This window comes from Melanerpes formicivorus, unplaced genomic scaffold (genome assembly GCF_026170545.1).
Source record: "Melanerpes formicivorus ecotype bairdi unplaced genomic scaffold, bMelFor1.0.p_v2 SCAF_5, whole genome shotgun sequence".
Lineage (NCBI taxonomy): Eukaryota > Metazoa > Chordata > Aves > Piciformes > Picidae > Melanerpes > Melanerpes formicivorus.
In genome coordinates this window covers 4410793-4422893 of record NW_027142357.1, presented here as the reverse complement: position 1 = coordinate 4422893, position 12101 = coordinate 4410793, and the positions used below count along the sequence as shown (strand labels likewise).

General features: G+C 48.8%; 1 protein-coding gene across 1 annotated transcript in view; it reads right to left on the bottom strand.

The window, feature by feature from the left end:
* Positions 1 to 10998, bottom strand: part of NAB1 (NGFI-A binding protein 1) — a 32141-nt gene extending 21143 nt beyond the window's left edge. The window contains exons 1-2 of the mRNA XM_068137917.1: positions 10701 to 10998; positions 4380 to 5213 (exon numbers count right to left, since the gene is read on the bottom strand). Coding sequence (XP_067994018.1) covers positions 4380 to 5198 — 819 coding nt within the window. The 5' untranslated portion in view covers positions 5199 to 5213; positions 10701 to 10998. The remainder of the gene's footprint in view (positions 1 to 4379; positions 5214 to 10700) is intronic.
* Between the last annotated feature and the right edge of the window lie 1103 nt (positions 10999 to 12101).

The window sequence follows — 12101 nt, the reverse complement described above, 5'->3', positions numbered from 1 at the left end:
GCACAGGACAGCCACCATTCAGCACACAGGGCTGCAGGGCCAAAGACAGGCAGGACATCACGTGGGAGCTCCAAAAGCACTGCTCCTCCAAGAAGTGATTTTCATAGAAGCAGACAGAAGGTGAAGCTTGGAACAGCAGGTCCGCAGCCAAACGGCGTCTTCCCGGAGCAGCCTAAAAAACTTGCTCCTCTTAGCCTGCTGCTGACCACGCTGCAGAGTGTTACTTGGGAATTAAATCAGAGAAGGAGGCCAGCAGCTCAGCCCAAACACCACACACACCATCCCTGGAGGATGGAAGCTGTCAGAAGACATGAGCAGCACACAACCACGCTGTCCCTCACCATGGTGCTTGATGTCATCCACATCAGAAAATAAAACAACTGCATTTTGCCTAATGTGACACTTGCTTTCCAGAGAGGTTAGAAAAACAAAGAAGGATCAGGAGAGCTGAGATCCTCTCAGCAGCCTGTGTCTATCTAGTGAAGCCTCACACAGAATTGCTGTTCCCAGTATTTCACAAGATTGTTTTTCCTGTGTTTAATCCAAGTGAGGCATTTCCTGCAGTATCTGAATGCTAACGGGAGTCTTTTAACAGGCAAACCAGATATGCCGCCTGATCCTTCAGGCTCCACACAGGCAAAATCACCGCAGAGATCAGCTGTACAAGGCTGGGACGTTTAGGTTTAATATGTGAAACATCTCTAGGTTACTATGTTCGTGCAATACAATGTACTAAAAAAACCCAACAAGCCAAGTATTACTCCTCAGACAGGAACAGTTGTTCAGTTGTTCTACAGTGCCTTATCTTTTCAGAAAGCAAACAAACAAAAAACAGACACAAAAAATATATACCAAAAAAAGATGACTACAGCACTGATGAAAAGAATTACCATCCAAAGCAGGCATTAATGTCTGTAACATTGATAGCTATTACTTTGTTGAGGATGAATAATATGGCTAATGCTTACAAAGTAATTCAAAATGTTTCATTATCCCTCAACAAAGTGTTTGAAAAGGTTGCAAAGAGCTGAAATGACTGAAAATGCTTTGGGTAGTTGTAGGCAAATGCTGTTTATCCAAATATAGGAGAAAAGCCAAATGTTTGTTTGGTGGTTGTTTTTCTGTTTTCCTCTTTCAGGTCACATCCAGACTTACTGAACTGAAGCACATCATGGCTTCCTGCCTTTTCAGGAAGCTTAATAATGCAGATCCAAAGTTCTGCATGCCAAAAAAAAGAAGAATCTGTCTGCTGGAAGCTTTAATGATACAGAGCAGCACATAACCACATAGACTCTACGGAGAGAGATGGGTATATTCCCATCTAATGGGGTTCATGCATCCCCCCCCCCCAAACAAAACCCCATAATTAAATACCAAGCCCTATGGTTTTGGTGAGTCAGCAAAAGAAAAAGGAAGAGACCAAGCTAGACAAGATTTATTATTTGCATGTCTTCCTCATGTTTCTCACACTATTAAACAGGAATTTTGGGGGTTTTATAGGTACCTAGGCAAGCAGTGAAATATTAACACACAAATTACAAATCTGACTCAAACAGGCATGGGTCACCAAGTTCAAGAGCATGCCTCATTCTCATCCCTCCTGCGGTCCAGCCTTAAAGACCATGTGCTCTCTGTGCCTGAAAAGCTGTGTAACACTGAGACAACTGGATGGATTAAGGACAGTGCTCTTATTAGTTTTGGAACATCTCTGAGAGATTCCATGGAAGATTTTATGCTAGATCAGTGCTTTATGCAGATAATCCTCCCAACAGCACACTTCCAAACCAGCTCAGTGCCTACAGCTTTCACTGGCCTCTAATGGCTGCTCAAGCCCTCTGAGACACTGCAGTATTCATACTCAAACAGAGAATAGTCTCATTAACTCACCACTAATAAGTCCATCAAGTTTGATTTTAATTTGCATGCAACTCTACTCTGCTTGAGAAGCCACAGAAAACCTGATCTTTACATTAAGAAGCTAACCACTATTTAAACTTTAATTCATAGTGCAGTTTATTCAGCTGTTCATTGCCAGCTGCAAGAAGAAACCTTGAACTGCAAGGCAGAATGACAGCCTTGGAATGTATTAACACATGCAGAAACAGTCTCTGGACAAGCAGAAACTTACCTCCCTGGTTGCTTATGGTCCTTCCTTTTTGAGCAGCAAATTGTCTACACCATCAAAACTGAAAATCCACTCAAGTTTATAAAAGGCAAACTCTGAACAGATTTTCACCAAAACAAAACAGGCCTTGTTTTTACTATTTGTCTGTTTGCTGCTTTAAAATGGAAGTGGAGAGAACACTGCTCAAGACAAAACTTGGTGAAATCCGGCCTCTTTAAGCAAACAGTAAACCAATTATGAGCAAATTCTTTTTGCTTGCATGTGTGCAGTTCTCATCAAGTTCAGCGAGGCCCCACATGCGTAAGTGAGGCATGAGCCAACCGCATAACTCCTTTGATCTTCTGCCCTTAATCTTAATAGTGATAGAAATATTTCCTACAGCCAAACCATGCTCTCATTCCATTTTTAAACATGGTTTTGGAATGATACAGTAAAGGTCTGTAGTGCAGTGCTAAAAAAATAAATAAGAAGGGTAGAGCAGTTGCCCTTTCTTCCAGTTTGTTGCTATCCTGCTCCTTCAAACTAACACCTCACCATTCACTCCTCCAGCTCTGCAGAGCCAGCCTTCAGCCTGACACAGATGCTGCCCCTGGCACCCACCACTCATTTCACTGCTGGATGCCAGAGAGGGGATCCTGAGAGAAGCCTGCCCAGATTTCTGAGGATTATCTGCAGCTGCTATCCCAGAGACTGCAAAAGCACGTTGTAGACCCTCAGGTGGGGAGAACCCCCTTTCTCCAAATGCTGAGTCCGCAGCAACACACAGGGCATCCAAACAACAAACCCTTTCAAACCCTGCCTCCATCTCATACCCAACTTGTTCTGTTACAGGAAAGACTTCTGCAAGGTCAGGGGAGCAAGATGAGCCACCTTTCCTGCACACACTGGATGAATTCAGAGACTGAAAGCATCCAATAGAGCACCTAAGTGAAAGCTGCACAGCTGAAGCTGTGTGGTAGAAATGTGGCTGACTACTGACGAGTTTCCCTGGTAGCATTTCCTCAGTCTGAAGCAAAAGCCCTTGCAAAGTCACTGCTGGTGATGCGAAGTTGCCTTATAAATGTAAACACATAAACAAAAGGGTAAAGAAATATGCCTTGGTTCCTTCTGCCCTTCTAGTCAGAAGCATAAAGAGAACCTAGTCTCATGCTATGGATCACACACCTACAAAACTTCCTGAAGCAAAGAAGAGAGAGAGAAAAAAAAAGGCTAAAGCCAGTACAGTTTTTCTGGCACTCCTGTAACATAAACATTGCCTTTCCTTTTGGGAGCTAAGCCTTCCATGCCAAATTTTAAATCCAACTGCAGTTTTGCAATCGCTGTTAACCATGAAAATGCTGATGCAGCACTCGTACCAACAGCGTTTTGGCACTGCTTGGAATTAATGTTTGTTCTCCTCTTGTACTGTATTTTGGCACCAAGGAACTATTCCCCACACAGACACACCTATTGAGTTACAAGACATGCAGCAGGAGCCTCAAGAATGCCAGAGGAGAAGCGAAGGAGTCCTTAAGGACAAGGGGAAACAGATGCTATGTAGGTATTAAAGGACAAACTTTGGAGTTACAGCCACCCATCAGTACTGGAGGTGGTCCTTTCCCCTCCTCCTCACAGTCCGCACTTGAGTGGCTTAAGACCACTGCGGCCCAAAAAAAAAAACCCCAACGTCACAGGTTGCATAATTAAGTTTCATCCCAATTCAAACACACACAGTCCCACCCTGCAAAGTTTAGGGACCTCATCAGCAGAATCCTTTTCACCTCAAGGGCACAAGCTACAGAGCAGGATCTTGAGGTGAGGAAAGACAGTAGAGGATAGTAACCAAGCCAGGTGATCCTGTTGGCAGAGACAAGCAAATTCAGTTACTAATCTTCCAACCAACCAGCCTGCCCTCAAAGCTGCGAGGGACTATCAGTACAGGGCTGCTTTAAAAATGTGCCAAACGCTTTGAATCCCGAGGTCTGTGCTGGTTTGCTACGTCAGTGCCAAACTGGCCACACCAGCGACCATGCAGTCCGATGAAACCAAGCGAAGTGATGACTGCATGGAAGATGACCCAAACACAAGAAAAGGTACTTTTGCTACACCCAAGATTTCTACCCTGAGGCAAGGCTGCCTACAGCTCCTGTAAGACACACAACTCTCATCCCCCAGCAGGAAGCACCCATATGAAACATGCCCCCCGTGAGCAGCATCTCATGAAAGGTGTGGGAACAGGACAGGAAGAAGGTCACTGTCGCTCAAGGCGTTTTACCTCGTGGAGGGTGAGATGTTTGCCATCTTTCCTTTTTGAATCAAATCTGCCATATATTGCACTGTACTTCCTGATCTCCTCCTCTTTGTGAGGGTCCTCGTCACTCATCTCAAAGATGTGCCCAATCATCTTTGCCAGTTTCTTATTTGTTTTCAGTAACTCCTTGACTTCGTTTGAGTCACTTTTGGGCAGGGAGGGGACCATACGTTCTACGCATTCAGCAACTGACAGAGCAGCCGCAGCATCCAGGGTCTCGCTGTTTTCCTTTGGTGAAGCTGGAGAGCCGAGGTCAGCAGGGGAAAGGCTGTGCTCACTCTCTGCCGTGTGGTGGCCTTGCCAGAGTCTGGGTTCGCTGCTGCTCTGCAGCGGTAAGTTCCCCACCACGTCGGACTTGCTGGCACCCACGCTCTGCACGCACGTTGTGGCAGCGCATTTGGGAATCTTCAGGTGAGGCTCTCTGGTGCTGCTGTTCCTTTCGTAACTGCTGCAGGATATACCCAGCCAGGCAGGAGAACCTTCCGGCAGCTTGTATATTGGAATGCTGCTGACTGGTAAGGAGGTGAGAGGCTGGTTAAACAGACCAGGGTTTGTGACCCAGTCCCTCAAAGCTTTCTGCAGCCTTCGGACATGAAGTGGCTTGCTAGCCATGCCTACAAGGGCCATTATCTCCAAAAACTCTTCTTCACCTGCTTCACAGAGCTGCTGGACATCGTCACCACCCTGCTGAATGAAGGCATCAAAGTAGAACAAGAGATTTGCTTTTTGTAATATTCGATACAGCTGCAATTCCCCAAGGGTTCTGGGTAGAGCTGATGCCATCACGGATGACAGAACCTGCAAAGAGGAAAAAAGATAGATGAGCACCAGAGCACTGATGTCCAGATACCTTCCCCCGCAACAGTTATGGAAGGATACGGCTATCAACGCAGGGGACAGGATTTCTTTCTTTCCCTTTTTATAGGCACGTGTGTGGAAATGAAAAAAGGGGCAAAAGTTCTGGTTTTGGACCAGGTAATGGTCAAGTGGAAAGTTAATGGAAAGTTCTGTGAGAAAACAAAACAAAACAAACAGGCAGAGTTGTGATGCACCTACCAAAATAATAAAAAAAAGATGATTCAAACATGAAGCTTGCTTGTTTTCGGCAATCCCACTTCATGTTTGTTCCCAAGAATGTCATTCAGTATTGCTTACTGCTTTCTACTCCACTCTCTTTTATATCTTCAGAACAAAATGATCACGAAACACACTAAAGAATTACTGAACACTTGATCCCCTGAAGAAAAGAAGTTTCGATTCTTAATTCTCAAATCACTTCTCCCCAAAGCAGTGTGGAGGACTGTAAAAGGAAAGCACAGAAGAAAAGTGCTCCACAGAACCCCAGAGTATTAAGAAAGCTTGAGCAGAAAAACAGTATTTGAGAACCAAGTATTTCTGCAGTTTCCCCCATTTCACATGAAAAGGATCCAATGTCTCTGCTGATCTTAATTACGGCAGCAACATTTGCAGACAAAGCAGCGGATTTCAATGCAGAGAGCTTTACCACACTGTTTTGAATTCACCTGCTAACAGGCCTGCATGTCATTGGTGTTCTGTGTCCCAAGTATCACTCAGCTATATAGCCTGTGTGCCTTAAGGGCTCCCAACAGGCAAATTGTAGTAGTTTGCTACCCTTATGGCCGTGGGGAGAAAAAGATTTGCACAAGTGTCAACTTCCTAAACTCACTCCTCTTGCCAATAATACACCCTTCAGAGAATTCTAAGATCTCTCTCATATACCTTTTCACTCAGCAATGGCTTTCACAGCTATGAGCAGGTCATTTCCAGGATTACTATATTAAGCCAAACTACCAATCAATAATGTGTAAAGCGTGTAATTTATAGCTGATTGGGAAAAAACCACAGCTAAAACATGGAGCTGGTCTGCTAACGTTGCTCTGGGGCTCTGCTATCAGACTGCATTTTAAATAACGTACAGTAGTAACCTGAAGAACAGCATTTACAGAAAGATTTGCAGATGCTGGGGGAGGGGAGGGGGAAGTCATCTAAACCACGTGCAACCCTCTGCCCTCCAAAACTCTCTGATGCAAGAATATCTGTGCATGCTTAGGGGCACTGAGAGACTGGCAATCGAAAGTAAAACCAAGGCAGAAAATATTTTTACAGTATGTGCTTTTTCTTCAGCAACTTGAATATACAAACAGAACACAGCTTCTGTTCAGAAGGCATCTAAAAAGCTCAGGCTTTTGCTACAAAAAATGGAATAAACTCGACCAGAGGAAAGTAAAATTAGGAGGCAAACAGAAACCTGACAAAGATGTAAGTGGCAGTACAGGTTACCTGCAAACAATGGTTTCAGGAAGTGAGGTGAAGCCCTGGGAAAAACAAACAAATAAAACTAGAAAAATACTTAAGCCCAAACCACCAGCTGCACATATTCTTTGTAGGCTGGTGTTTGGAAACCAGAAAGGCCAGCAAGAGCCATTCAGATCCGAGCAGCCACCTCAAGGAGCTGCTGGTGAGCTCCAGAGCTGATGAACCACACACTTTGGAACTTAGGGTGAAACTGGAAACATTTTAGAGCTGCCTATTTTGGAGACAGTTTAGCTTTTAAAAATAAAGCTAATTGCAGAAAAACAATGAAGCACTGTCTGCACTCAAAGATGTGGCAGGCAATGAGGAAAAGCACTTCAGGTAACCTGTTAAATTGTACATAATTCAGTATTTTAATGACAAAGGTGACAGAACATGGGAACAGGCTGCCCAGGGAGGTTGTGTAGCCTCCCTCTCTGGAGGTATTCAAAACCCACCTGGATGCATTCCTGTATGATCTGGTATAGGTCATCCTGCTCTGGCAGGGAGGTTGGACTGGATGATCTTTCAAGGTCCCTTCCAACCCCTAACACTCTGTGATTCTGTGTTATAACTTCAATTTCTTAGGAAAAAAATCCTTCCAGTCCATACAAACTTTGACAACACAAACTTAGGGTTTAGCGGCAATTTCACCCAGCAGTTCCTACCCTCCCATTTCAAATGATGCTGCCTTTCCACCATCAATACCACTAATTAACTTAGGGAACTGTTAAAAGAAGAGCCATTTGCTCTGGAAGACATTCATCTCAGCACAGAATCTACATATATCTACATAAATGGACTCTGTGCAGAAAGCTAAATGGAATCCTGGGAGGGCGGTGGCAGGGAAATTACACACAGCCTAAGAGCTCCAGGCAAGGCATGGAGCTCATTTTTCCAGCCCATAGGCTAGAAGAGTCCACAAGCAGCCTTTACCTGGAGGCTTCTAATCAACAAATCTCCTTCTGACAGATAAACTGGATTAATATGGACTATGGAGGCGTCAGTCCACCGTTCAGACTGCACTGAAATCTGCATTTAGAGCAAGACTGAAATCCCTTTGTTTTGCAATTTAAACACCATTTCTGTCTTCCAAATTTAACACAGTAACTCCTGAGAGGGCCACGCAAATTTTCCATTTACCACTGCTGACCAACTCTGCAGAGAAGGCATATTCAAACAGTCCTCCTCTTGACCTCTTTCCTCCTGCACTCACTTCAACAACATCCCAGGTATTTCTAAACTTTTACAAGGGAAAGGCTCCTTCCCATTTCCGAAGCAGCTTCACCACACCACCAGCTACGCTGCCTTCTCCAGACACAACCGCTCTGGGCTGCTGGTTCAGCTGACAGGCTGGAGGGCCAGGAAAGCAGGTATGCTGGTCAACGTGGAAGACTGAGATGAGACTGTGGAAGAGGACAACCAGCAAGGTTTGCTGAGAAAGCAGGGCAGCACTTCCTGAGTCAGAAGAGACCGTTAACCCAAAGGACACTTGACACCGCTACTGCTGCCTGGCTCTGCTCACCTACTCCGCTACAACAAAGCCTTAGCACACCCACTCAAGTCTCAACACCACACTTCTTTTAGGTGACCTTTAAGCTGCATCTGAGTGAACTGAAGTACTGCTTTCCACCACTCCTGTTCTCATTTCTTAGTGCTGCGCTTAGGGGCTGTGCTTTTGGGGCAAAGGCTGAGCACAAGAAGAGGTTACACAACGAGAAGGCACGGGGCAAGCTCACAAGCAGGACACTTCTGCATGCTCCTCCCAGGCAAAAGCACATCGGGCATGACCTTGGAGTACCATGTGTGTTACCACTCTTCTCAAAGCAGAGGAACCTCCAGATAAGCCCTAGGTTTTCTAATTCATGATCCCCCCCAAAAAAACGGTTCAGAAGCAACATCCTGGCAACATCCTCTAGCAAGCCCTAAGACGCTAACCAGAACTATCTCCTGCCTTAGGAGTGAGCAAGTAGAGCTTCTAAGGTAACTGCAAACCCTTACACAGCAAACAACCAGAACACAGAGCTGGCATGAGAAGGTGTGTAAGAATAAATTAACCCAGTGATGGCAGTTGCGCTACTCCCCCTTCTCGTTGTCCACACCGGTAAGGACAACACAGGGAAGAGCCTTTTATTTTGCACATACACAACAGAACAAAGAAAGAAGCTAGGAAATTCCCCATTAACAGACCAAGCTGCTGAAAATACATGCAAGGTTGCATATGTTACAGCCACAGAAGAACCAGGAAATCACCACGTTAGATTTTCACTCAGCCTTTGCAACCCACAACCCTTGCATTCTCATTTTCCACATGACCTGGTTCACATCCACTACCTATCACCCCACATGCCGTGCCCTCCCCTCGAAACGCTGCATGCCACCTTAACTTTTGACCACACAACTCCCTGGAAAAAGGAGAACCAAACGCACAGGGACACCACACAGCACTACTAAATATTTGTAAACAACCAGCACAGGAATCACAACCCTATTCCAGCAACCGGCTCCCTCTACCCAGACAATGCACGGCGGCAGGAGCCCAGCTCAGCATCTTTTTCACCACGGGCAAACACCCATTTCTTCCCCTTCGGACTGGTTTTGAATTCCAAGCTGTACATTGCCCTTCAGTGACAAGAAGATACGCGGTTGCTCAAAGCAGGTGGTGGATGCGGGTGAAGCACTAGGAGAAGGAAAGCTCCGGAGTTGTGGGACGAAAGCATGGGGTAAGCACTTCACCAGTAGTTTCCTTGCTTTTTAAGGCTGCGCTAAGAGCGAAAGAGATTGAGCAGCCGTAACTGATCTGGAAAGATTTTCTTTTTATTTATTTTTTTTTTTTTTACTTCAGGTGAATTCTATTTGAGCTGTCACCAATTAAGTTAGGAATACGCACCAGGAGAAGTGTGAAACATCACATCTCTGTATTTTAAGCAAAAGTGATTATTCCATAATACATCCTGATCACTTTGGGCGTTTTGCAAAGTCTCTGAAGACAAACCGGATTTGGAGCGGAGCGCTGGCTTCTTTGCATATTCATTACATTTTTGCAGCGTTTCCAAAGGACTCTTAGCAGAAGAAAATTACATGTAGCTGCAGAAGCGAGACTTCACAAATTAACTAAGTCTTGTCTAGCTCCGAGATGTGCCAAAACACACCCTATTAAACGAGTTTCACGATCGAATACAGATGTGTATCTTCCCGCAACTAATAAGAAACTTCAAACGTGCAAAAGGAAAAAAAAAAATCCCGTAAGGTTAAAAAATAAAATAAAAGAGCCAAAAGCATCCAAACACTTCACGTTTCACGCTCACTGGGTAACCACGTCCCGCCCGGCCCGGGGAGTTACCTCATGCCAGCCACGGCGAAGGGCACGAATGCGGCGGGCAATGGGGGGGTCCACGGTCCCGACACCAACTTCGCAGTCGCTGGCAGGAACCCCCCGAGCCGGGAACCCGGGAGGAGGCGACGGCAGCCGCCCGCGGGAAAGCTCCCCAAGGGCTGCTTCTGCCGCACCGAGGGGCTCGGGTGCCGGGCGACGGGCAGGCGCGGCCGTCTCCGCCTGTCCCGGGCCAGGCCAGGCCAGGCCAGGCCTGGAGCCACCGGGACAACCCGTCACGTCCCACGAACGGCCGCGGGGCGGGAAGAGCGGGTGAACACCAGGGAGAAAGAAGGCGGGAGGGGGCGGCCGGTGCCACAGCACAGCCCCCCTCCCCGGTACCCCCGCGCAGGCCGGTAGCCCGCCGCCGAGGCGCCTCCCCCTCCTGTCCCGTCCCGCTCCGCCGCCCCCGCTTCAACAGGCACGGCGGGGATGGTTATCCACTTTCCACCCACTCCCCGTCGTCGTCCTCCCCCCGCGCCGGATTTCTCCGGGAATCACCCACGCACGACCCGCCTGCTCCTTCCGGCTGTCCCCCGGCTAGGGGCTGGGGCCGGGCTGCCCCGGCTGCCCTTGCCCCGCGCCCGCGCCGCACGTACTCTGCAGTAGGTTGCTGCAGCCGCCGCCGGCAGCCCGGGGCTTCCTTCGCCGCCGTCCCGGGGCCGCACACTCAGCCCCGCCGAAGTTCCTGCCAGCGCCCCCCCCGCCTGCGCGCCGCCGGCCCAGGCTCCTCCTTTCCCATCGACGGGGCGGGTGGGCGAGCCGGACCCAGTCCCCGCCACCGCCTCGCTGCCGCTACTGCGGCCGCCGGGAGGGGGGTGGGGGGGCGTGCGGCCGCCCCACCGCCCCGCGCAGCTCGCCTCGCCGCGGCCGCTCCTTGCCGTGCGCGCAGGCCGAGCGGGCGAGGAGGCGGGCGGGAGGGAGCGGCCTAACAGCGCCCCCGCCCTTGCCGGGCCCCGCCGCCGGCGGCCCCCGCCCCGCACACAGACACACACACACCGCCCCCGCCCGCGCAGTCACATGGGGAGATCGTGACGCGGTGCCTCGGCTCGGCGTGGGTGGCACCGGCACCCGGCAGCGCGCCCTGCTGCGGCCTGCCCGCGCCACGCCGGACCCCGCGCCCGGCCCCTGCCCGGGGAGGGCCCGCTAGAAAAGGCGGGTTCGAATTTGCCGCTCGCACGGGCGGGAGCCGCTGCTTATGCCACTCGCCCCTGCGGGCTAGTTACGGCCGAACCCTGCTCGCTGCTTCTACTGCTTCTAGCCAGCCAGCGGCTGGGCTCGGGGACAGGCCAGGAGAAGGGACCGGCCCGAGTCGCCCTTTGCTCAGGTTGCAGGAGCCTGTACATCACCTCACAAGGGTGAACAACACTTTCCTCTTCACAAAAGACTTTAACTTGGAAGACACCTTTTAGGGTCATCTAGTCCAACCCTTCCACAGTGAGCAGGATATCAACTAGATCCGGCTGCTCAGAGACCCTGGAATGGTTCCAGGGACAGGGCACCTACCACCTCTCTGGGCAACCTGGGCCAGTGCTTTGCCACCCTCAGTTTAAAAATAAATATTCTATCACCCTTATACCTAGTCTGAATCTCCATCGTCTAGCTTCAAGCCATCACCCCTTGTCCTGTCACAACAGGCCCTGCTAAAAAAGTCTGTCCCGAGCTTTCCAATCAGCCCCTTTAATGCAAAGCCATAAGAAGGGCCCCCTGGAGCCTTCCCTTCTCCAGGCTGAACAACTGCAGTTGTCAGTCTCTCCTCACAGCAGAAGTGCTTCAGCCCTCAATTCATTTCTGTGGCTTCCTTTGGACCTGCTCCAGCAGGTCTGTCTCCTTGCACTGAGAACTCTGGAGTTCTTCCTCCTCCTTCACCCTGCCCACGTATCCAAAATGCCCCAGCCCTGTGAACTGGTCTAGTCATTGATGAAACTGTATGTGGTGTTACCACATACACAGTCGTGAACTGCCCCACACCTGGGGAGCTGCTCACATGCCCTCTGTGA